Source organism: Protopterus annectens, chromosome 11.part0 (assembly GCF_019279795.1).
Source record: "Protopterus annectens isolate FY-2018-M chromosome 11.part0, PAN1.0, whole genome shotgun sequence".
Classification (NCBI taxonomy): domain Eukaryota; kingdom Metazoa; phylum Chordata; order Ceratodontiformes; family Protopteridae; genus Protopterus; species Protopterus annectens.
In genome coordinates this window covers 712,617,112-712,642,483 of record NC_056745.1, presented here as the reverse complement: position 1 = coordinate 712,642,483, position 25,372 = coordinate 712,617,112, and the positions used below count along the sequence as shown (strand labels likewise).

The 25,372-nt window shown below is 39.1% G+C and overlaps 1 protein-coding gene across 1 annotated transcript in view; it reads left to right on the top strand.

The window, feature by feature from the left end:
* The window catches only part of HIPK2 (homeodomain interacting protein kinase 2), a 1,139,975-nt gene that overhangs the window by 1,099,285 nt on the left and 15,318 nt on the right, over positions 1 to 25,372 (top strand). Inside the window, exons 13-14 of the mRNA XM_044088176.1 lie at positions 6,388 to 6,635; positions 13,290 to 13,456. Of these exons, the coding sequence (XP_043944111.1) occupies positions 6,388 to 6,635; positions 13,290 to 13,456 (415 nt within the window). The remainder of the gene's footprint in view (positions 1 to 6,387; positions 6,636 to 13,289; positions 13,457 to 25,372) is intronic.

The window sequence follows — 25,372 nt, the reverse complement described above, 5'->3', positions numbered from 1 at the left end:
GTATTTTGCAAAGGGGGAGGCAAGACTGCTGCATCCCCCAGTATGAGGGCAGTACCCCATACCCCTAAACTATATTTATGTTTTTTTTGTTATATATGCATCAACTTGAAGACTCTGTGATCACAGAAACTCAGAGAATAGGGAGAAAGTGAGGAAAATGCAACAGTAATCTTCTCACGGTACTCTGAATCTAACCACCATGACTGGACACTTCTTCTTTCGGCTTTTCCCGGTTAGGAGTTCCCACAGTGGATCACCTGTCTGCTCATGATTGGCAGTGGAGTTTTACAGTGCTGAGTTGCCAGCCTGGCACCCAACCTTCCACAGAAGGCACACACACACACGCGCACTCACACCTAGGGCCAATTTAGAGTGTCCAGTCCACCTACAGCATGTCTTTGGGATGTGGGAGGAAACCGGAGCACCTGGAGGAAACCCATGCGACCACAGGGAGGCCATGCAGACTCCACACCGAAGGCACCCCAGTCGAGGATCGAACCAGAGAACCTCTTGCTGTGAGGTGTCAATGCTAACTGCTGCACCACCATGGCCGCCCAACCACCATGACTGGACACTAGTGATGTTTAATGTATGACACACTGAACATTGATGAACTACCTGGGTGGCAAGCAGTAGGGCTCCCAAGGAAGTTATTGCTAAGATATTTATAGACCCTGATGTTGAAAACCTTGCAGGAATTAGATTTTTCTGTCTACATGCATATAGCCATGACAGGCTACTGCTGTGGTTCCTACCATAAGTTATACTCTCCGCTATATTTCCAGTGTTTGTCCACAAAAAGTAGCAGAATTCTAGAACAAGACCAAACCATGAGGCAGGTCTATCTCTTCCAAGTAACATTTAGGGTAGTTAATTAGCGTGTCTGTTATTTTTTTAATTAGCTATTACAGCATATAAAAAGGACTGCTTCATGTTTTGATTCTGATAGTTTTAATTCTTGAAATGTGTGGGGGGGGGGGTGACCCAGCAGATAGGAAGAACGCCATAATTAAGGGTCTCCTTGCGGTGGGCATTTGAAGAAAGATTAATGGTTTGTTGACCTAAGATAAGCACTTTGTTTATTGTCTGTGGTTGAGGAACACACCAGCTTGATTGTGGTAGTACTCCAAAGCAATTTCAGAAAGTTTGACTAGTGTCCATCACATCAATAGAGTGCTCTTTGGAGATCTAATCTGTGAGTTTTGTCCAGCATTAAATGAGGTTATGTCATGAACAATAAAGTTTCTACCTCAGTGAGAAAGCAACAGCTCCAGACATTATGGGATTTGTTACAAGCATTCAGCATTTGGTAGCTTCAACGTTGTGCCTTGTTTTTGATTTCCGTACAGAGAATGGTCCTTGAGAGATCCAAACTAGCGTCATATTGCCTTAATTTAGTGGAAGAATATTAATGCCTTAATAGGAGACACCCTATTATCAAGTGTTTTCACAACCTTGGATGCCTGTTTACTGCCTTCACCCATTTGTACAGGATTCCTAGTGAGGTAGCTGAATCTGTCATGTCAGTGCTAATTATCCTTTAATCTGTGACATTTTTTTGGGGTCTGAGACTTTCTGCAGCCACTTGTTATTAACTTGTGCTTTTTCATATGGTTACTTATTATGCTATGTCTGATTCTGTATGTTTTTTTTAACAGCTCATTACCAACTTATATTTTAAATATGTTTCATTCTGCTAACCAAATGAATCCCACTAAATCAGTGGCCCCTTTAGGAGTTGTTACTTTGTACACTGGTTGAAACACTGTTATGTTGAATGATGTTGCAGATTATTCCCATTGCTACAAGGTGCAGCGACCCTTGGAATTGTTGTATTAAGTAAGTGAGTATCAGTGCAGTGCTCTCTCCTTGGGTGTTACTCCCCCACAGAAAAGTGCTATTTTACTTTACTGTGTGAATACCAGTTTGGGTGTTTTTGAACAATTTGTATTCACACAGTAACTTTGTGTTAAGCTGGGGAGGAAAACTCCAAACCTAGGTACTTTTTACAGCGCGATCACTCAGCTGAGTCAGCATCATGTTTTTGGGTGACTGAAGGAAACTAAACAAACAAAATGTTTGCAAGCATCCAGAATGGGCATGGTGTAAACCTCCACATTCTCAAGATATGGACTACACAGTGTTCAGATGTGTTGAGTAAAAACTGTGCATTTCCAGGTCATACATAAAGCATAATATCTTACTCTAATTAATTAATTAATTAATTAATTAATTAATTAATTAATTAATTAATTAATTAATTAATTGCATGGCTAGAAGAATGAAGTGACCATGCATTGCTTTTTGATCTATTCATTTCTAACATTGCAGATATACTAGAAGGTGTAGCTATCTGCTGAATTTCCAAAAGTCAACAGAGTGGACAGACAGAAAGGAAGGATTTAATAGTAAAGGAAAAACTGGATTTATGTTACTCTGGAAAAACAAAACAGTACACCCTGTAGGATGAGCAGAAGTAACTACCACACAATGTGAGGGATAGGGAGAGAGAAGGCGGTGGAGAGAGAGAAATAAGGACACTCGGGTGCAGTAAGAAAAGCAAGCAGAATGCTGGAGCACCTACATGGTTTAGAAACAGCAAGCAGGAAAGGCTTGTGCTAAGGCAGTACTGCACAGAGTTCAGGAGGTATCACCTGATAGAATTTATTTACTGCCATGAGGTGCAGCAGAAGAAAAGATGGTGATGATGATGATGATAAGTAGGAGGAGCATTCAGCAGATGAGACACAGTAAAATATGTCGGCCCTTACAAGGTACTGCCCTGACGTTACTAGTCTTTTCCTTACTTCTACTCTTGTCTAAAGCCTTCAACACAGTTTGTTAGAGTTAACTTCTACTTCAGGTGTCCTGACTAGGCCTGTCTCAGCCCACCCTTCTGTGGTTCAAAAGCTACCAGTCCAATAGGTATCAGTCAGTAAAATGGCACTCCACACTCTCTCCTTACCTCGCAGTCATCACCGGTGTACCACAAGGCTGTATACTCGGTCCCCCCCTCTTTAACATTCTCACCAACACCTTCTATACAACCACACAATAGGCCATCTTAATACAGTATTCAGCTGATTCCATTCTCTTTTGCAAATGTAACAACACGTTATACCTCCAAAAATTATTCAGGAAGCTTTAACAGCCACTGAAATGTGGTTTCATAACTCACAACTCTTGCTCAACCAAAAAAAAAACAAACTACTGCTTTTTTCCCCAAATCCCTCTCTCATTAAAAAAATAAATAAATAAATAAAGTCCTCTGTTTTGATAATACAACATTGAAGTTACTTCTCATAGCAAATTATCAGGGGTGATAGTAGATGATAATCTTACAGTCGACCTACATGTACAGAATTGCATAAGAACAACTCATCAAAAACTAGGGATGCTTTTCAGAGCCAAAACCTTTCTCATCAATGCAATTAAAACTACACTTGCCTCCACTTAACCACTTCCCACATTTCTTTATGGTGCTCACATCCTCATTAACCACCAGGCTTCACAAAAATTTAAACTTGAACAGTGCTATAACAAAGTTGCCAAATTTGCAGCAATTACCCTTTTCAGAACCCACCACTGTATAGCATTAGAATTGCCTCATCAACTAAAGTTTATGCAGCTTCTTGCCACCTATACATTTGTCCAGCATCCATCAGCCTGTCCTGCACTAAAAATCATTCTACACAACTATGTTCCCAGTTGGTCATTGTGATCCAGTGATCAAAACCTCCTGTCTGTCTGTCTACAAACGTATCAAATCTGCTGGGCATTGTCTGTACTCATACACAGTTGCTAAGGCCTGGAACTCATTACCTGTATCCATTAAGTTAATACCCTCCCTATCTTTCAAAACCACTCTGAAAGACTTACTAGCTAAAATATGGGTCTTTTCTTCCTCAAAACCAGGATAAACTATATGCCTAAATGTGAGCAAGTACTGTTTCATTCCTTATACCTCCTTACTCTCCCTTCCTCACTTACTTTGTTACTTCTGTCCAATTCTCTTCCCTGACTTTCTCTCAAATATGCCATAAGCCTGTTTTCCCTCACTTCATATTGCAATTCCTGTTTGTATTAGAATAACTTACCTTTAATTAATCTACAAGCTGCCTAAAATTTCTCTAAATATTAAATGATTGTCATATAACTTGTATTGATTTTTAAGCGATGTTTTTATATTATGTCTAATTTGTTATAATTATTTAAACTGCAGATGTTTTTGTTTTATTTTTGAAGATTATAATGTTATTGTACATAAAATTTTTGTTTTATAATAATTTGGAGCGTTTCTCCCTGGGCCTCCTCTGAAATTGGGCTTCTACCTAATCAGACTTTCCTGGTAATCAAACATCAGTAAATAAATAAAAGAATAAAATGGAGGAATAACAACACAGTTAAGAATTTCAAGGACATTATCACAGTACTGAAAGAGAGTAGTTCTCAGAAAAAGACAGATGGGACAGGAGGAGGATGTCTGTCTGCACTGAAAGTGATCAGACTTCAACTATCGTCCCCGGTCACAGATGGCTGGGGTATTCACGGCGGGGGTTACAATATTACATAACTGTTGTGTGATGGTGGCCAGGCATCACAAGGAACAGACTCATGCATTAATTAAGTAACAACACTCAGTAGCTGGCTGAGTAGCAGTAAGTGCATGCATGCTTACACATGCTTTCCCATCATCACTCACTGCAAGCTAAGACAATTAAGGCTACACAAAAAAGAAAAATCTGCTCCTCTTTGTATATTTGATGGTTTCACCTCTTCAGTGCCTATTCTTTTCTAACCCAATAAAAAGAGGTGCATAGAGAATAAAAGGCATTATGGGAATTTGCTGAGTCCTAAGATTTCAAAGATGAAACAAAAAAAGAAAAACTTGTCAAAAACAAGGTGGACTGGCCTGTTAAGACAAGAGACTAATATGATATTAATAAACAAGAAATTTTCAGTCGATCCCAGTTAGGTGCTTTATGTAGTTGTGAGGTGCAGTGCTGAATGACTGTAACAGACTGTTTTAAAGGAGGTGTTCTTGTTCTGACTCTATAGATCGTTTGTAAGGTAAACAGAGAATGGTAATGAAAGAGAGAAAGCATTCAGTGTCTTGTATAAGAAAATAATTCTGATTTTAGTATACAGGCAAGTTGCATCTAATTTTTGCTCTTCTGCCTAGGAATTCCACTAGCCTTTCCCTTGGGGCCAGCAGGCCTCCTTATCTCTATGAAGTGCCAACCTGCTTTTGGCATTTCTTTCTCCCTTTTACCATTCTTCTCCTGAGTCTGTCCCCTTTTGCTACCGTTTTTTGTTATCCTTATGTCTTCTTCCTTTTTCCACGACACCCTTTTTCTTCTGCTGACGGTTCTTATTCCTCTCTCTCTCCTTCCCATCATTTCCTTTATACAAACTTCTCACATTATTTTCCCTTTTGCACACATTATTACTCTGCCTGTATTTCTTACATATTCTGTGTCGCTTTCCGTCCTTAGTTTTTTGTCTTATGTATGCTCAGCCGTCTTTTGTCTTGTATCCTCTCTGATGTATTTATATGTGTATGTACATGTGTGTATGTTTTAATGACAGGTCACTTGATGTACATGCATCCTTCATTTTCATTATGTGAACATAAAATGATTGTTGCTTTGTGTCAGAAAATTATGTATTTATAAATATTATTGATATTTAAAAATGTAACTAACCAGCACATCTTTGTGAGTCATTTATTATATATTTATTTTGTTTTTAGTCTTGGGTTTTTTCTGTCTGGGCCACCACTGAAAATGTGGTCTTCTCATTTGGACTTCCCTGGTAAACAAACACAAAGTGCGTGTAACTAATGAAGGTTGATATGATTTTCTGACTTAGGAGATTCGTCTCAAATTAATGGGACCTTATTGACTAGATGGTCGGAAGATTCCTAAATTGCTGTGGGGAGGGGATGATTCTGCTGCATTGGGAGGTTTATATAGTTACCATCTTAACCACCAAATGTAGCTTCCATTTTCTGCTTTTCTGTAACATATGTAAGATATGACTGCTTTGTCTCAGAAGCTCATATGCAGTCACTAAATACAAAATGTGATGCTCATCTGGTGATATTGTTTATTCAGTATTGTGTGTAAAAGCTGATGTGTTACCTCTTACTAGAGCAGCACAGATTTACAGTGTAGCCTGAATGAGATTTTGATTAAGTTTGAGATAAAGGACTATGAGATATGAATGTTTTTCATTCGATGTTGTAAAATCTATGTTCATCTGTTGAAAGCACAATGTTTCTTTTTGGTGCTTTGTTGTGTGTCTGCTGTAATATGGATGTGTATCACATGTGGATACTGATTCCCCTATTCTTAAGTAATATAAATACATGTCTTTTGTTCCCAGCATTATGTCAAAGCATCGAAAGAATGTAATCAGCTGCGTTACAGTTCACGACTCCCCTGATTCTGATTCCTCCAGCAACAACAGTCCTTACGCTGTGACACATCATGGTGCTAACAACAAAGAGAGTGCTTTCAATACCAAGGCAGTAGTCAACACCCAATGCAGTGGCAACCCCCGGACTATTATTGTTCCACCAATGAAAACTCAGTTGAACGATGTCCTTGTGGAATGTGACAGTCTTGTAGCAGGTAAGGAGTGCTGCTTCACTTGTTTCTTTCTGAGCTGGGTGAGTATTTGTTTATAACTGTACAAGCAATGTTTTCATTAATCTAGTGTTTTTTGCACATATATGTATCAATTAGTCTTTCTACAGAATATTGTCTTGCTTTGGGTCACACTGTATTGCATTAGATCACATGTTTAGCCTGTAGTTGTCAGGTACAATAGCTACATAATAAGATTGTTGCTAGAAGTCAAGCTGGTACTATCCATAGTGGCATTTTCAGGTTAAAGTCTTCACATCCTGGAATAATTTATCACAGGTAACCTCAGAGGGTTTCCAACCAGTTTGAGGCTTTCAGGAAGTAAAGTCCATATCCCAGTGATGTGCTTAATATTTTTCCTTTATTTCTGTCTTTACTCCACTGTGCATCTGCTGATCACCAGTCCAGTTGTTGCGAGTGAGGCCATTCATCTCTCTAGGAGTGAGTGTCAGTCATGGCATGGCCTTCATACAGGCAATCATCAGGAGATTTTTCTTTCTGCATATGTGTCAGTAAGCATTTAGGTGATGGATGTGTAGTTGGAACAGCGGAAATTATGTAATTTGCTCACATGGGTGATCTAGCCTCTCAACAGCCTTGCCCCCCTAGTAAGAGGATATCTCCTGGCATATATATGATCTCCAATGGGGATGCATTGAAGAGTGATGGATCCACAGATGTGTCCCCTTTCCCACTCCACCCCCAGTGAGAGGCAGGCAGACAGACAGACAAAACTTCATCATTCCTTTCCATACTTTGCTGGCATCTCCAATGCCTGGTTCACTAACTGAACCCATGTCTTCTGGGTAATAGCTGTGGCTTTACTTCTCTATACAACTGAGCCTGAAAAGATGTGCCTTATGTATTGCTTTGTGTGTGTGTGTGTGTGTGTGTGTGTGTGTGTGTGTGTGTGTGTGTGTGTGTGTGTGTGTGTGTGTCTGTGAATGTACATGCCACATGTGTGTGTGTGTGTGTGTGTGTGTGTGTGTGTATATATATATATATATATATATATATATATATATATATATATATGTGTGTGTGTGTGTGTGTGTGTGTGTGTGTGTGTGTACACGTGATGAGGAAGACACTGAAACATACTAATTGTGCCATATGAGTGACAGAATAGACATCAGGATGTCAGTGGTACAAAAGGAAATCCAGCCATGCCATCTTTAGTTCATTCTTATCTTAGTTTGCTAAAGATCAAATTAATTGTTCTGAAAGCATCACCAGTGTGCTGGATAGGCCTTTCTTCTAGAACTAGCTGATAAGTACCCTCTTGGGAAACAATTAGCTTCTATTTTTTGTATTTAAATTGCCTGCTTGATGGCAGTAGCTTTAATGCAGTAGGGCTAGATGCAGGATACTAATAAAGTAAGTTGTGTGTATAAAGCAGATCCCTCACAAAAACTTTCACAAATGTCTTTTTTTTTTTGCCTGGGACCTGAGCATGACCCCATTGTATAGTGTTTAACCAGAGGACTATAAAATGAAAGATCATATCTCTTTGAGACCGTCTTAAGAAAATGCTATATGTCTTGTGTAAGAACATCATGACATCAGATAACTCTGCTGTGCAAGCCCCAGTGAAAACAAAAGAAGTACTAATTGAAGGGTTCTGAAGTGAATGTACTGAAAGACTTACAACTTTCTATCTACATCTAAAAGACCCCCCCTGTAAGCTGAAGGGTGATTGGCTTGATGAGATGCTTTTGCAGCCCATAACCCCCCAGTGAAGGTTAACATATACTCAGATGATGGCACACCCTCACAAACAAAATAACTCCGGAAGTCAGCCAGACTTGGAGGCCTGTCTGTGAACATCTGGTTCCAATGCCCATATCACATCTGGTTCCAATGCTCATATCATTTCACCTTGAGGTTGAGGACTGTATTCCCTTGGTCTTTGTCAGTAAGGATGGCTGTGGTTCCTATATGAAAAGTCTATAGACACCCACCCACATCTTAAGGCCTCTAAGGCAGTCTGTACTCCCAAGTCCAGTACCAAATAATGTAGACAAAAACAGACGTCTGCCAATTTGCCACAGCATGAGCTGGGTGGGCCCTCATCCCATTACCTCTTTTGCTGCAAGGTAATGGAGCAGACAGCTACAAGTGCTGGCTCCTGAAGTTCAGCTTACCCCACCATCTGAGTGGAAGATAAGTTGGAAAGGATACAGGAGTTATGTTTTTGCATGTCACAGGACAAGATGCCATGAAAACATTTAGTACTTTCACCTTCCAGAAGATTGGAAAACACAACGTAACAACAAAAATATAGAAATGTGAGGATTGTTGTCAGGCTAGAAAAAGCTGCTGGTAACTCATGTATTCTGTACAATAAACCAAGGCTGAGTGGAAACTGTAGCTGCTTGCATTACTGAACGTATAGAGCAAGAGACTGAATTGGGTGCATTACATGATTCACTTGATGAGAAACAGAGTACTTTGTGGTATATATCAGACAAGGGGCAGACTTTTAAGAGAAGCAGACTTGACCTTATGTAAAGCTGTAGATGCTTGTAAAGTTAGTGAAATTACAAGTACACATTTATAGAAATTAACTGAATAAACGTATGTACATAAGATAAAAATGTGAATTAGATAAGTGAATTAAATGTGATATCTCTGTTGATATAGAGGAATATGGACCTATATGCAACTAAGATGAACCAGGTTCAGCTAGAGACTCAGGCACTGCAGGAAATGGACAAGGATAGACAGAAAGAATAAAAGAAGAAAGATTGTAGAGCACAAGTTTTGAGCATGTATCCTGTGTAGAATCTCCAGTTGAGATCAAAACTCACTGGAGATGCTTGTCTTTTAAGGGGCAGGGCTGATTTGTGGGATGCCTCTTGTGGAAGTAAGAAATGTCCATTACATATATACTCTTAGGGAACTTACAGGCAAGCATGTTGTTTATTAGGGCCATAAAAAAAAAACATTCCCTCACATGGATTGCGGATTGGTATAATGGTTAAGGTGTTTACCTCACAGACACAACATATAGGGTTTGAATCTCACCTTTGAGGGAAATTGCTTAGGCTTAAAATGGCCTACAAAGTCAGCTATCCTAGTACTTACCTGAAAGCTATGGATGACAGCACCTCTCCCAATGTTCTTTCCATAGGCAAATGAATGGACTGTTCGGCTGTCACCCTGAAGGGATTACAGCAGCTGGGGGTGCTTGATGGTTGGAAGAGTGCCAAACCAAAACGAAAAGTAAAAGACTAAATTAAAAATGCAGCCTTAGGTGAAGATGCACAATAACTGTAATGTCAATGAGGAAGAGAGACATGTGGTGCCCAGGAAGTAGAGAATAGTTAGAATACAAGCCTCATGTAATAAGTATTCATGTAAGCATGAGAAGAAGTATCCAGCATTAAATAAGTATTCTGAAAGCTGTGAAAAAAAGAATCATTTCATAAAGAAAAAAAATGAGTGTTTCAAAGAGCTTACATGATACTTAAAGAAAAAATGAAAAAAAGGTTATGAGTAGAATTGACATTAAAAGGGTTGAGATTATGAAATACAAGAGTAAAGAGGCAGCTAGTCAGATTCTTGTTAAGAGGAGCTTTGAATTAATAGTGGTACTTTAAAATCGCCATAGGTGCTGAATAGAACATTTTTTGAAAAAAATATTTTTAAAGCATTGATGTAAAACATCCAAGAACCAAAAACAACAGAGGGACAACTCAAACTCCAAAAGCATAGAAAAGTTTAATCACCGCTTTCGTAAAAACTTCTTCAGAATGAATACACAGTAAAATCAAAACTGTTTAAATACACTTCAGATCAATTAAAAAACACCAATCATTCAATTAGTAAAATTTAACAAGATTTAACAAAACCTTGTTATAATGTTAACTTCCTTTCTTCTAAAAAACACTTAATATTTATACTTTTGTTCAGTCCTGGTGGACTGTTAGCACCCAGTCTTAGTTGCCATAAGGTTTCCCTTCTTTCAACCCTATTTTTAATATTCCCCCTTCGCAGATCTTTGCTAATATACTCTAAAACAGCAAAGGAAAACTTTTTAAACATAGTACACTCCAAAGTGTGCCTATATAAAGCATTATTGCTGTCTTTGGTTTTAATGGCGTAACAGTGTTCCGTAATACGTCTGCTAAGCTGTCTGGTGGTCATACCTATATAAAATGCCATACAACCAGAGCACAGAGCAATGTCTACCACATAAGATGTATTACAAGTAAACCTACCAGGCACAGCAATAGTACGATCTAGGTGTGTTAAACTAATGTATGGCCCAGTGCCATTTTTGTTCTATTGATGTAAAACATACTGAAAGTAAGGAACTTTGCATATTGAGGACCATGTTTTTTAGAAGCTACTAACAAGTGAACAGCAAAAGTATATAATTGTCTCAGGAAGTGTATGCTCCTAATATTTTGAATTGGCTTCTCAGAAGTTGATTGTTCTGAAATGCATCAACAATGCACAAACTCAGAGCAGATGTGTACAGGAACAGATATGCATTTGTAGAGTCCATGCATGTTGTATAATCATTTTGGTATTATGTTTAATTCATTTAAGGTGAGTATTTTTTTTTTGTGATTTTTCATGGGCAGGATATCAGAACAGCTTCAGAGTTGCGAGTTTGTTCTGTTTCAGAATCTAGAGACGGTGCGTTTCTTCTTTGCAGATCTTCTCTTTTTGGCTTCATGTGGGTGACGTGAAGTGAACTCATGCAATTCATTGCTGTGTATAAAACAGAAGGGATGAGGATCATCTTCTTTAAGTTTAAGATTATGGCCGATTTCTAAAAAAAAGTGGATAGTCTCTTCATCATTGCTGGTAACCACTCTTAAATGGTGAACATAAGCAAACACCTTGAGGTGCTGTTCACAGCCAAGTACATAAGAAAGCAAGAGATTGACAGGAGGACTTTAGGGTCAGTCTTGCTGGTGCTAATGTGTTTATTTTTTGTGATGCTTTGTCTCCTTTGCCTGCTGACCATTAGCCCCTCTGCCGATCTGTCAGCCTATTGATTCTTTCACAGGGTGAAAGCCAACTAAAAGTGGCTGTCCTCAAGGTACCGTCAAGGGTGGTTGAACATTTCTTTCATATTTGTCACATCCCTAATGTGTACACATCTGGCACAGCACTGAGGAGGGAAGTCCAGCCGCTGTACATGAAAGATGTCCCCTCATTTTCACAAGGGTCATTGCCTTCAAGCAGCCCTATCTGTGCCCCTGCAGCATGGTTATCAGTTTGTCCTATCTCTGAAGTCTAGTGGACCAATAAGTAAGCTAAAATGCCTGAGTAATGATAGAAAAACAGAGGATTGCATTGCCTCCAGTGTTGTTGCAGCTGTATATATATTAAGAATGCAGTTACTCCCATTGAATATGATAAAGTACTACTGTAAACACCAGCAAATAATCTGTGGTCATTTAATTAAAATACATAAGCAATTTCATTCACCAAATGCAGTGTTAACTTCAAATGAAAACATCCCTCTGAAAAACAGATAAAATATCTTTAATACAGAAACATCTGTTGGCTAAACAAGAAATTGCAGCTCATATACATTTTAAAATAACACAACTTTCATATCACATTGATAATGCTACAAGCAAATTCATTAGAAATCATTAAGATCTTGTCAATCAATAAGCCATCATTATTCTTTGGCTAAATGTGTACAAAATTCAAAAAAGTCAAAACTGAAGTGCAAAAGTGCCAGTTCTTAATAAAATTATTACTAACCAGATTGTATAGCAGTTAGATACATGCCCTCTTCATCAATAATAATCTATTAATCGATACTCTGTAAGAAATACCTGGAGGGCTATTGGCATCAAATAAGAATTGCCAGTACAATTCCTGTTTTTTGGCATATGCAGACCAATTACCACCTCTGTCCAAAAGGGGACCTTTTTTCCAATCCAAAAAATAAGATTTTTTTGCAGTTCTGGCACTTCTCAGAATGATTGTATTGTATAGTTGCCTTTACTGATGCTTTACTGGGAGCTCATTACCATGTCAGATAGTCTCAACAATGCACTTTCACTATGATTTCCCTGAATTTACCTCTGATGACCCAAAGCATGACATTCTTCAGGTAATCTGGATCACTGATGATTATTCTTTGGCAAGTAACTCTATAAATCTTGTCGCATAAAAAAGGCTGAATGAAGAGTTTAAGAGCTTTTAAAGCTATTTGTGCTTCTTGCTGCTATTCTGTGTTAGCAGCTGTCCACTTATAATGTTCTAGCCCGAGACTAGAGCTTAACAGTAGTGGAGGATGCTAAGCAAAAGCTTCTTGGCACCTTTCTGACAGCAGAAAGGTGTTTAGCAACTCTGTATTTTCCCTTTTCTGGAGTGTAAGCATGTCAGTCTATGGACTGCAATGTAATTTTATCCGTTTTTAGGTTCAGTATTGCTTTTAGGGCTAAGTTCAGGTTTTTCACTCAAAGTAAAAGTGAAAGACATATTGTGATGGAGGAGTTGTTCTGAATCGCCATACTGATTTATTTTTGTTGCAATGTTTATGAGAACTTGTCATCTGTGTTTAGAGCATGTTTATGCACAAGCAGTGAGTAATATGACCAATCAGTTTTAACTGTCTACTTTATAAATGTATGTAATATTTAACTGTCATATATTTCGCAGATGCCATGAGCTGTCATTCGACTGCTGTGAAGAACAAGGCATCAAGCACCACTGTGACCTCCTTTCCAAGCCATACTTCAGGGAGCTCATCTTTGACGGTTTCCCACCGGCAGCATCGAGTAGCCACACATCCATTCCAGCAGCAGCAACCACTTAATCTCAGTCAGGTCCGAAAACATTTTACATTAATTTAAATTGATACACAGTGGAGTTGATCTGTTTGGTACTTTTTGTTAAAAAATAAATACAATTTTTTGGAGTAAAATTTATTTAACATTAAGAATCTGAATACTTTTAAAATAATAAGCCGCAGTTTCACATTTGCCTCAGTGGCTCAAGCAGTTTCAAGCCAGTCAAAAGAATGGGATTTAACTGAGTGCCATTGTCAAGTTTGCACTTTGCGTCTCAGGTAGCAGTAAGTCTGCAGTCTGGTCTTCTCTGAATGTTTCTTTTCAGTTACAGCACTGACCATATGTGAAAGTGTCACAGGTATCATGCAATGCAAACAGCCGTGAATAGGCTCTCATTCTTAAATCACCGTGCCTTACATATTCTAGTTGCCAGCTGCCAGCTGCTTGGAAACAGGTGTCTGACTGGCCTGTCAGCAGAGCAGAAGTGTTTATGCACATCAGTTCTAGTGACTAATATTATAGCAATAACCCATGCCTGGGTGTGGGTAATGCAGTATTTACCCACGGTTGGTGTGGTTTACCAAACAAAGACAACCGTGGGTAAATCCCGCATTACCCACACCCAGAAGTGGGTTATTGCTATTATACTATGACATTATTTAAGAAAAGAAGTAATTACTTTTCTTAAATAATGGCATTGTATAATGCCACTTAGCTGCCCTTCCGCAGCTGTCTGGTATCCATGCAGTTCTGATGTACTGCGCATGCCTACGCAGTACATCAGAGCTGTGGCCAAAAGCAACGGAGAAAGCAAGAGCTCCGTTGCTTTTTTACTGTTTCGCTATGTTAAATGGGTTTAACATAGCGAGACAGCTTTAAAATAAGCAACGGAGATCTCCGTTGCTTGTTTTAAAGCTGTCTCGCTCTGTTAAACCCATTTAACATAGTGAGACAGGTTTTAAAAAAAAGCAACGGAGAAAGCAAGATCTCCGTTGCTTTTTACACACTGTGTCACTATGTTAAAGGAGTTTAACATAGCGAGACAGATTTAAAAAAAGCAACGGAGATCTCCGTTGCTTTTTTTAAACCTGTGTCGCTATGTTAAACTCTTTTAACATAGCGAGACAGTGTGTTTTAAAAGAGACTTATACTAATGGAAAAAGTCCGGGCGACCGGACCTTTTTCCATTAGTATAAGTCGATTTACAACGTGCACACTGGCCAATCAGCGTGCACGTTTTGTAATATTAATGGGGGGGTCATGGTATAATTGGAAATATGTCAGAGGTACTGCTTATGCTGTTTGGATGAAGGAGTAACTTCTAGTGATTTGTCAGCAAATTTGGAAAACACATCACTGGCCATTGGCGAGGAAATGATCAGGTTATATTCTGTCTAAAAAAGGGCAATGCTAAAGAGTGCTGAAATTAGAAAACAGTTGAATTGTTTTCATATGATAGAAAGGTAATGGATCCTGCAAGATAGATTCCAGCAGTCTATGGAGCAAGAACTACCAGATGTGCCAACTGATTTTACAAGGCGCAGAGACATTAGAGGTCAAATTGCCAACATTCACTGTATACTAGAGAAAACAAAACAAGTTCTAGAAACCAGTTTATTTATGCCTTTTATTACTCTAAAACATTTGACTGAGCAGAGCACCACAGTCTTTGACAAGACTTATTTTAATATATGTTTCTTAACCAGGAAGGTGGACTGGTCCAACGTCCCTTTATAGCCATGACATGGTCCCAGTGGACAAAGTACAGACATGAGTATGTATTTCAAAAAACAGAGTGAATACTAAGTGTTTTAGTGCTGTAAACAGTTCAAACCCGTGCAAATCTTAAGAGTAGTAGGAATAATGGGTGACCTTGTTTGCCTGATTGCCTCTTGTGGAATTGATGCAGCATTTACAATCAATTGAGGAGTAACTGATTGGTTCATAATTGGGAAAGGAGTGTGACAGGAGTGTGTAATCACCCTACGTTTTTAGTTGCACACTGAATATATCATGGACAATGCTGGGTTAGGCAAGTCAGATACTGGAATCAAACATTCCAGAAGAAATGTTAACAGTCTCAGAAAACTCAGCTGTGCAGATGATGCCACTCTGATGGCTGACAAAGGTGAAAGTGCAAAAGCTGTTTTACTGCTTAGCATTAAAAAAATAAATAAAAAAATACATCAATTAAAGAGCAAAGACCACATTTTCAACAAAGGTCCATATATTCAAAGTATGGTTTTCTCAATAATAGCATATGGCTGTGAGAGATGGACGAGAAAAATCAATGCTTTCAGACTGTGTTGTTTGAGAAAACTTTTGAGAATTTTGTGGACTAAAGGATGTCAGATCATTCAGTACTTAAGAAATAAACCCAAACTATTCACTGAAAGGCATGATAGTAAAGCTAAAAGTCAAATACTTGTTTGGACACATAATGCAAAGAGAGGATTCATTTAGGAAAACAATCGTGCTGGGAAAGCCCTAAGGCAAAAGAAGAAAGAGGTAGCAAGGGTCAAGATGGATAGACAACAGTACCAAAGTAACAAATGTGAATTTGCTAGAACTTTAAGTAGTTGACAGACAGGCTTGGTATGCTAGATTGTCTGAGGTCACGACTGTGAGTGAAATGTACATTTCTGTATAAAAGAACCTTCTGTTTCAGACACAGTACAGAAAGCGACAGCTTTTTTTATGTTCATAAAACAAAGGTAACATTGTTTGGCACTTTCTCTTCAGTAATTTGACATAGCTTTTCTTTTAAGATGTAAGCATCTTTTAATTTTATGACTGCAGTCAGTCGAGATTTTTGAACTCAGGAAAATGAAATCTGTCATTGACTCCACTTCTACCCCATCGATTTGCAAAGACTTGAGAGGTTAAGGTGACATGACTTTATTTTTTTATGTTGCTTTTGCACTTTCTACTTTCACCTTCATCAACAGGCTGTTCGACTCTTCATCACGTCCAGTCATCAGTGTGGTATGATTCTCATGTCTTACAGTCACTCTCAGTACTGTCCTGGTATGATTTCCTGTTCCTTTTGATGGCTATCAAAGGTGTAAGTTTGTTCAGAAACAAAAACTTCAAATTGCACGTTTACATGTTAGTGTAACTGTCCAGTACTTTTCAGTATGTAGGAACTCCGAATACCTTGTCACAGTATATATGATTTTTTCCAATTCCCCACAATGTCCTTATTTCCAGTGGCTTCAGAGATTTTTGTGAAGCCATATATGTACATTTAGTAACCCTCTGATGACTGTAGAAGGTTTGTTGTTTATCCTTGTAGGTTTAATTGAAGTCAGAGTATGTGGTGTGCAAGTAATATTTCCACAGAGGGAGTTTTGACCGTATATGTTCAAGAAAAGGAAAGTCACAAATGAGGTCAAATAGGGTAACTGCACACAAATTTAATACCGTTTTCATGATCCTCATTCCTTAATTTTTTTTTTTGTTAAAACTGTTCTGAAGAGAGTTAACTAGTTTGGCTTGCCATTCCGTTTAGCATTATTACCTCTCCAAGTCAAGTATATGTCATTGTTTCTAGCTCGCTTTACTGTTGCATTACATATGCATTTGTATTTAAGGTTTTGCTTTCTTGCAACAAGTTGTTCTGTTGTTTAGTTTTAACAAGGGTGGCTGAAAATGGACCACAGTTGGCTTAGTCCGCCTACCCCATGTATATACAGTGACAACCTGGTGGCTCAGAGATTAAGAAATGTGCCTCACAGCTATAAGCTCCAGGGTGAAATTCTGATTTCTAATCAATATCTGTGCGAAGTTTGAATGTTCATTCTGGAGTCTTTGGCTATTTTGAGTTTCCTTGCCACCTGCTAAAAATCACACTGCTTAGCAAGTGTATGTGCATCTATTGCATTTACCCTTACCTTTCTGGTGCAGGTCATGTGTGAAATGGGTCCACGATGACCAGGTTATTTACCTGTGGTTGTCAGGTTTATAAAATAAGTGTGCTTATATATACATTGTTATTAGCCCTCTTGTTCCTACTGTTATCAGAACTATGTGGTTATCTTTATTCCACTTTGTTTCTGTTTACAAATCATGTTTTTTTAATGACATTGTGTCTCTCACTCCTTAGGACACTGTAATCACGGGTTGTAGCTATTTCACTGATTAATACTATTTTCCCCCTTTTTCCCTGAACTACTCTATTTAGTTTTCTTGCTTCCATTTTCATGACTGTTGGTATTGGATGGCTCCATGTGATCAGAACTCCATCGTTTTCTGTAGTCCTTTGTGTGGTTCATGTTTCCAATGCTTCTCAGGTAATTCTGTGTTGTAATGTTTGCACAACCCCTGGTGTAACAATCATGCCACATTGTTGTGCCTTTCAATATACAGGCCCACAGCCATGACTGTATTGCAACCAGCAAAGAGATGTAGAACTGTTTGTTTCACAGAACCTGCATTTGTCAGTTTCTCCCACTTTTTCTGTAGACCTTGTAAAAAGTTTTCTTATTTTTCTGTCAGTTTCTCTGGCTGTTAGTTCCTGCCATTTCATTTCCTGTGTATCAGGGCTTCTTACAATTTATTTTAACTTTTCTATCCGTTTGTCATCTTTGTTATGTTCAACAGTGTCTTCATAAATGCCTCTCCAAAGTGTACCTATTTCTTGTCTTTTGGTAATGACTGTGATTTGGTTCTGAAGAAGTCTATTAACAGAAGGACGAAAGCACTTAACCAATTTGTATTTCTTGTGTTATGTATGTTTTATTAAGTGGAACTCTGTTGTCTTTGCACTCCTTTGCCTAGTGACATTTTAGTTGATTCTTTTTGGTGGTGCTTCAATTGCTTTTTCTTTGTTTCCCAATTCTATATAAAACATTTTTGCTTCATCAATGAATTGCTTGTTCTGTACTTTTTCTTTGTATTTATCTGCATGCTTCCTATGTTTTTGTGCTTGTGCTGAAATGTTTAGTTTATTATTGGAAGTAGTGTATGATAAATCTTGGACTGTTGTGAGAGAGGCTGTTGCATTTACCATGTCTAGCTTTCTCAAAATTGTTGATGTTCTACTAACAGTGAATCTTCGTTATGTTATAGTTTTCTCTTTCCATTGCTTCCATATGGGCATTCTACTTTTTCCATTTATTCCCTTTGTTTCTCAACATTTTTGTGATAATACTTTATCTGCTATTAATTTAACTGCACAGTAATAGATCTTATTTCCTTCTGTTCTGTCACATGAATTTCAGTTAGTAGTCCCAGTTACTGTGATTATTTCCTTTACCAGTCTTCTAACATTTGGGGTCTTATTGACTTTCTGTAATCTGTCTCTTTCATCTAATTTAATGTCTGTCCATCTCTGTTAAGTCCAGTAGGTCTTCCTTTAGAGGATTTTCTTCTATACTGAGAGCATCCTCTGTGCTCTCTTTCTTGCTATTTCCTTTTATCTGCAATTCTTACTAGATTTTCTTGTGAATCTCCTACAGAAGATTCCAGAATATCACCATATGGTGCATCTTCTTCAGATCTATCGTTCTCCATTTGCTGCTCTCTGTCTGGGCCTCATTGGCCAGTCAAGTTGCGATATTGCCTGTGTCAAAGTATCCACTGTTTCCTGTTCTTTCTTTTGCAATGCAATTCTAACTGGACAAAAGCGCTTAGATCAAATATTTTTGGAATAAACATGCTCTTTTCAAATTTGGAGTTATTTGGCAGCAGCACATGATTTTGGTACTCGGCGTCTTTTACTCAAACATTTGGGTTATTGTGAAGTTGCAGTGCTGTTTTCAGTTTTGAGTGGATTTTGGTTATTTGTTTTGTGTTTCGTGCACTCTGACCTCAACAATCGTCTTGACACCATCATGATAGGATGAACTGGAGCAGTCACCAAACATTTGTTTCTCAGGACCTATTTGAATCAACTGTTGGGAATCTCACTATGCTTATCCAGCAACTAATGCAGAATGATGAGCAATGCGTTAACTCTGGACATTAGAGTTGCTAGGCTTAAAACGTCAGCAGCAGACATACTGAAGGTACGGTGTTTGTAGAAACACAAAGTTCTTGGGGTATTACACTGGCCCGTAGATGACCTTGTGTGAATCACAAAGGGCTTAACCATTCGTCGCACAATTTACATGATGAGAGAACACAATCGGACAGAGAGTTACACAGTATTTGTCAGGGAACCATCAGTTTTGGCGAGTGATTGCATAACAAAATTGAATTTATGTGTAGGCAGAAATTTTTCAGTGCTACAGGGAAATCTGTCCACAGACAGCTTAATCATTTGAAAATAAATTAACCAAATTTCGGAAACTTCAGTTAGCGAATTTATATGTCCAGGAATGTATCAATAATAACATGGTTCCAGATGGGTTAAGTTCCTGGAAATACCCAGCAGGACTGAGTGAGGGCTCTGACCTCCACCTTTAATTACGTCATTTGTTTGATAGACATGATTTATGAATTAATGGGGGTCTTAATGAAACACAACCAAAGGACCGTGGACTCTTTAGAGACTGAAACTACATTTCTAGGCAGTAATATCAAAATGGATTTAGCTTTTGAACAGCATAGAAAGGATTATTTTCATGTGTTTGAATATGTGGATATGATCATTAATGATGTAAAAATGAAAAAAAGAGAAAAAGTTATGGTGTGATGAAAGTGATTACAAGCAAGGTAGAGTATATCTTAGTCCAGGTCCTCATAAAAGTGGAGTTATGCATAACAGTGATTCATTAGGCAGTGTGAGCCAGTGCAGTGATAACAGGGGTATTTTGGATCCTTTAGACTTTCCACCTCTCAGGAGACCTGAGACGTTGAAAAATCAATGGAATGAGTCCTGGGTTGCAGTGCAGGTAACAAGGTACCAGAATAACCAGGACAGGACCCCCACCGTGATGACAGAGAGGGAGGAAGGGGAGGAACAACACCGGCAAGAAGTGAAATTAATTAGTATTTACACTAATCCACAAGGGGATTTTAACATGTGTAATAGTAGTGATGTGAATATTTTTAGGTGTCACACTGATATATTTGACAAAGAGGTGACATATGTACCCACTAGAAAAGCAGATTTGGTGACTACCCTTTTGGACTTTAAACTTTATATTAGGAAGTTAAACTTTTCTGGTTTTATTTTTTTTGGGAAGAGGCAATTTTTAATCAGAGGAAAGGGTGAAGAGACTCTGTACATTTTACCACCGTTGCATTCAGGCATGTTAGGCATGTTATTACTTGAAAAACTCAAATGACGTCTAAAGATATGCAGGTAGGTGCTTGCATGAATGGGTGTGTCTTCTTTGAAGGTTGGGCATCGGACTGGCAACTCGGCACCATAAAAATCAACTGCCAATCATTAGCGGACCAGAGTTCCGCTGTGGCGACCCCTAACCCGGATAAGCCAAAAGACATACTACTATTATTTAAAAAACTGTGTGAACTGGATATAAGAGATCTATCTGTTAGGTAAGCATAACAGAATGATTGATTATAATTTAATCCAAGAATGAAACTAGGTTACTTAGGAACCATTGCAGCAACAAGGACATTAAAATAATGAAACCTGATAAGGATGGTGGCCTTACAATTATGAACACTTATGACTACAGTTTTAAAATTGAGTATTTATTGTTGTCCATGCAATATGAAGAGGTCTCTATGAATGAATTAAATTTAGCATACAACAAGCTAGATTTTCTGTTACAAGATATGCCTGTGCAAGCCCACATTGCCAACTCTGAACATGAGATTTTGAATGTGGTGTATCCATGTATTCCAAGAATCTTCGGGATTCCAGAGATTCATAAAAACCTATGTGACCTGCCTTTGAGACCTATTGTAAATGCGAAGGGTTCCAAAACCCTTGGTATGGCTAAATACATTGATTTTAAACTTAAACATATATTACAGAATTATAAATATATTTACAAAGATTATTGGGATGTTTTAAAGAAAGATAAATAAGAATTTATTTATGAATGATTTACTGTTTGTCACAATTGATGTTTGTGACTTGTTTTCAGTAATTCCACATGATGTAGATCTGGAATGGTTTTCTGAGTTTCTCACCACTGTTGAGAGTTTAGACAACAAAAATATTAATGTTTTAGGAACTCTCATGGAAGCAGTGTTGACAAAAATTGTATTTACTTTGAAGGTTGTATTTATAAACAAAATACTGAAGTTGCTGTGGGAGCAGTGTGTACCCCCATTTTATGCCAGTATTGTGATGGCGGAATGGGAACATAGGTTTGCATTTCACTCTGGTTTCGAAGATAGTTGGGTTTTATATGGTTGTTTTTAGGCTATATAGTTTTGTTATGGACTGACACTGAGACGAAGCTTATGGAGTTTTATAACTACCTTAATCAAACCGATTGTTTTTTAAAATTCACTTCTTCTTCTCTTTCAGCTGTTCCTGTTAGGGGTCGCCACAGCAGATCATCTGTTTCCATTTCTTCCTGTCCTCTGCATATTGCTCTGTCACACCTACCGCTGCATGTCCTCTCTCACCACATCCATAAACCTTATCTTAGGCCTTTCTCTTTTCCTCTTACCTGGCAGCTCCATCCTTAGCATCCTTTTCCCAATATACCCATCATCCCTCCTCAGCACATGTCCAAACCAACGCAATCTCGCCTCTCTGACTTTGTTTCCAAACCGTCCAACCTGAGCTGACCCTCTAATATTCTGATTCCTAATCCTGTCCATCCTTGTCACACCCAGTGCAAATCTTAACATCTTTAACTCTGCCACTTCCAGCTCTGACTCCTGCCTTTTTGTCAGTGCCACTGTCCCCAACCCATATAACATAGCTGGTCTCATTACCCTCTTGTAGACCTTCCCTTTCACTCTTACTGGTACCCGTCTGTCACAAATCACTCCTGACACTCGTCTCCACACATTCCACCTTGCCTGTACTCTCTTCTTCACCTCTCCTCCAACTCCACTCTGAACTGTTGATCCCAAATACTTAAACTCATCCACCTTCACCAGCTGTACTCCCTGCATCCTCACCGTTCCTCTGTCCTCCCTCTCATTCACACAAACATATTCTTTCTTAGTCCTGCTGACCTTCATTCCTCTCCTCTCCTCTCTAGAGCATATCTCCACCTCTCCAGGGTCTCCTCAACCTGGTTCGTACTCTCATTACAGATCACAGTGTCATCTGCAAACATCATAGTCTATGGGGCCCCCTGTCTGATCTTGTCTGTCAACCTGTCCATCACCATTGCAAATAAGAAAGGGCTCAGAGCTGATCCTTGATGTAATCCCACCTCCACCTTAAACGGATCTGTCACTCCCACTGTAGACTTCACCACTGTCACACTACCCTCGTACATATCCTGTACCACTCTTACATACTTCTCTGCCACTCCTGACTTCCTCATACAATACCACAATGCCTCTCTGGGCACCCTATCATATGCTTTCTCCAAGTCCACAAAGACACAATGCAACTCCTTCTGACCTTCCCTATATTTCTCCATCAACAGTCTCAGAGCAAACATTGCATCTGCAGTTCTCTTTCCCGGCATGAAACCATACTGCTGATCGCTAATCATCACCTCCCTTCATAACCTAGCTTCCACTACTCTTTGCCATAACTTCAAGCTGTGACTGATCATTTTTATCCCTCTGTAGTTACTACAACTTTGCACATCACCCTTATTTTTAAAAATAGGTACAAAAACACTTTTTCTCCACTCCTCAGGCATCCTCTGACTTTCCAAGATTTCAGTAAACAATCTGGTTAAGAACTCCACTGCCATTTCTCCTAAGCACCTCCATGCTTCCACTGGTATGTCATCTGGACCAACAGCCTTTCCATTCTTCATCCCCTTCATAGCTCTCCGTACTTCCTCCTTGCTAATCTGTTTCACTTTCTGATTCACTATCCCCACATCATCTAACCTTCTCTCTCTCTCTCTCTCTCATTCTCTTCATTCATCAGCCACTCAAAGTACTCTTTCCATCTGATCAACACACACTCCTCACTTGTGAGTATGTTTCCCTCACTGTCTTTTATCACTCTTACCTGCTGCACATCTTTCCCAGCTCGGTCCCTCTGTTTAGCCAGTCGGTACAGGTCCTTTTCTCTCTCTTTAGTGTCCAACCGTTCATACAACTCTCATATGCCTTATCCTTAGCCTTCACCACCTCTCTCGTTGCCATGCTCCTCATCTCCTTATACTCCTGTCTACTTTCTTCATCTCTATGACAATCCCACTTCTTCTTCACCAGCCTCTTCCTCTGTATACTCTCCTGTACTTCCTCATTCCAACACCAGGTCTCCTTGTCCTCCTTCCTCCGTCCAGATGTCACACCAAGCACCTTTCTAGCTGTCTCCCTTACCATTTCTGCTGTAGTTACCCAACTATTTGGTAACTCTTCACTGCCCTGCTTGCCTGTTTTAACTCTTCCCTGAACTGCACCTCACAGTCACCCTTTTTTATCTTTCACCATTTGATCCTTGGCACTGCTCTCACAATTGTCCTCCTCTTCTTTATCACCAACATCATCCTACAGACCACCATTCTATGCTGCCTAACTACACTTTCTCCTTTCACCCCTTTACAGTCTCCAATCTCCTTCAGACTGGCCCTCATACATAAGATATAATCCACCTGTGTGTATCTTCCTCCACTCTTGTATGTCACCCTGTGCTCCTCCCTCTTCTTAAAATACATATTTACCACAGCTATGTCCATCCTTTTCACAAAATTCACTACCATTTGACCTTCTGCGTTCCTCTCCTTAACACCATACCTGCCCATCACTTCCTCATCCCCTCTGTTCCCTTCACCAACATGCCCATTGAAATCGCTCCAATCACCAGTCTCTTACCCTTGGGTACACTCACCACTACTTCATCCGACTCACTCCAAAATTTTTCTTTCTCATCCATCGCACACCCAACTTGCGGAGCATGTGCACTAACAACATTCATCATTACACCATCAATTTCCAGCTTTATAAACATCACTCTATCCGACACTCTTTTCACCTCCAAAACACTCGTGGCATACTGTTCCTTCAGGATAATTCTTACCCCATTTCTCCTCCCATTCACACCATGATAGAACAGTTTGAACCCACCTCCTATACACCTGGCATTACTCCCCTTCCATCTGGTCTCTTGCACACACATATAGCAACCTTCCTTCTCCTCATCATATCAGCTAGCTCTCTCCCTATACCAGACATACTGCCAACATTCAAAGTTCCTACCCTCACTACTACACTCCTAACCTTCCTCTTCTCTTTCTGCTTTCGGGCATGCCTTCCCCCACGTCTTCTCCTTCTCCTCCTTCAGCCAACAGTAGCCCAATTTCTGCCAGCACCCTGTTGGCTAACATGGAAGTATAAAAAAACTTTAAAATATTTAGATGTGATATTACAGAACTATTATGCCAGTGATGAATTTATATTGAATAAAACTGTCTTTCGGCTTTTCCCGGTTAGGGGTCGCCACAGCGGAACTCCGGTCCGATAATGATTGGCAGTAGATTTTTACGTTCTGGCTTGCCGGGCCTAACGCACAACTTTCAATGAAGGAACGCCCATTCACGCATGTTGACACACAGAAGACACTCTAACTGAGAATCGAACGTGCAACGTCTAACTGTGAGGCGACAATGCTACCGCAGCACCACCACCACCGCAGTACAATGATTTATCATAAACTGATGTATTCTAACTCTTTACTACATTATAAAATCTGTCACCATCAACATCAGAAGGAAACACCTATCAAAGGCCAATTGGTAAGTCTTGTTCACATGATATCAAGTCCAGATCTTTTCCACTCAGAAATTGAAAAACTTAAGTTGATATTTAGGGCAAGGAGTTATCCAGAAGATTTTTTTGACCAGATCTTTGAAGAAGTTATTTCAAAGAGATCTAGAGGTATTTATGTCCCCCCCCCCCCATTAGATCTGGACAAATAGAATACCTCCTCTTTGGGTAATA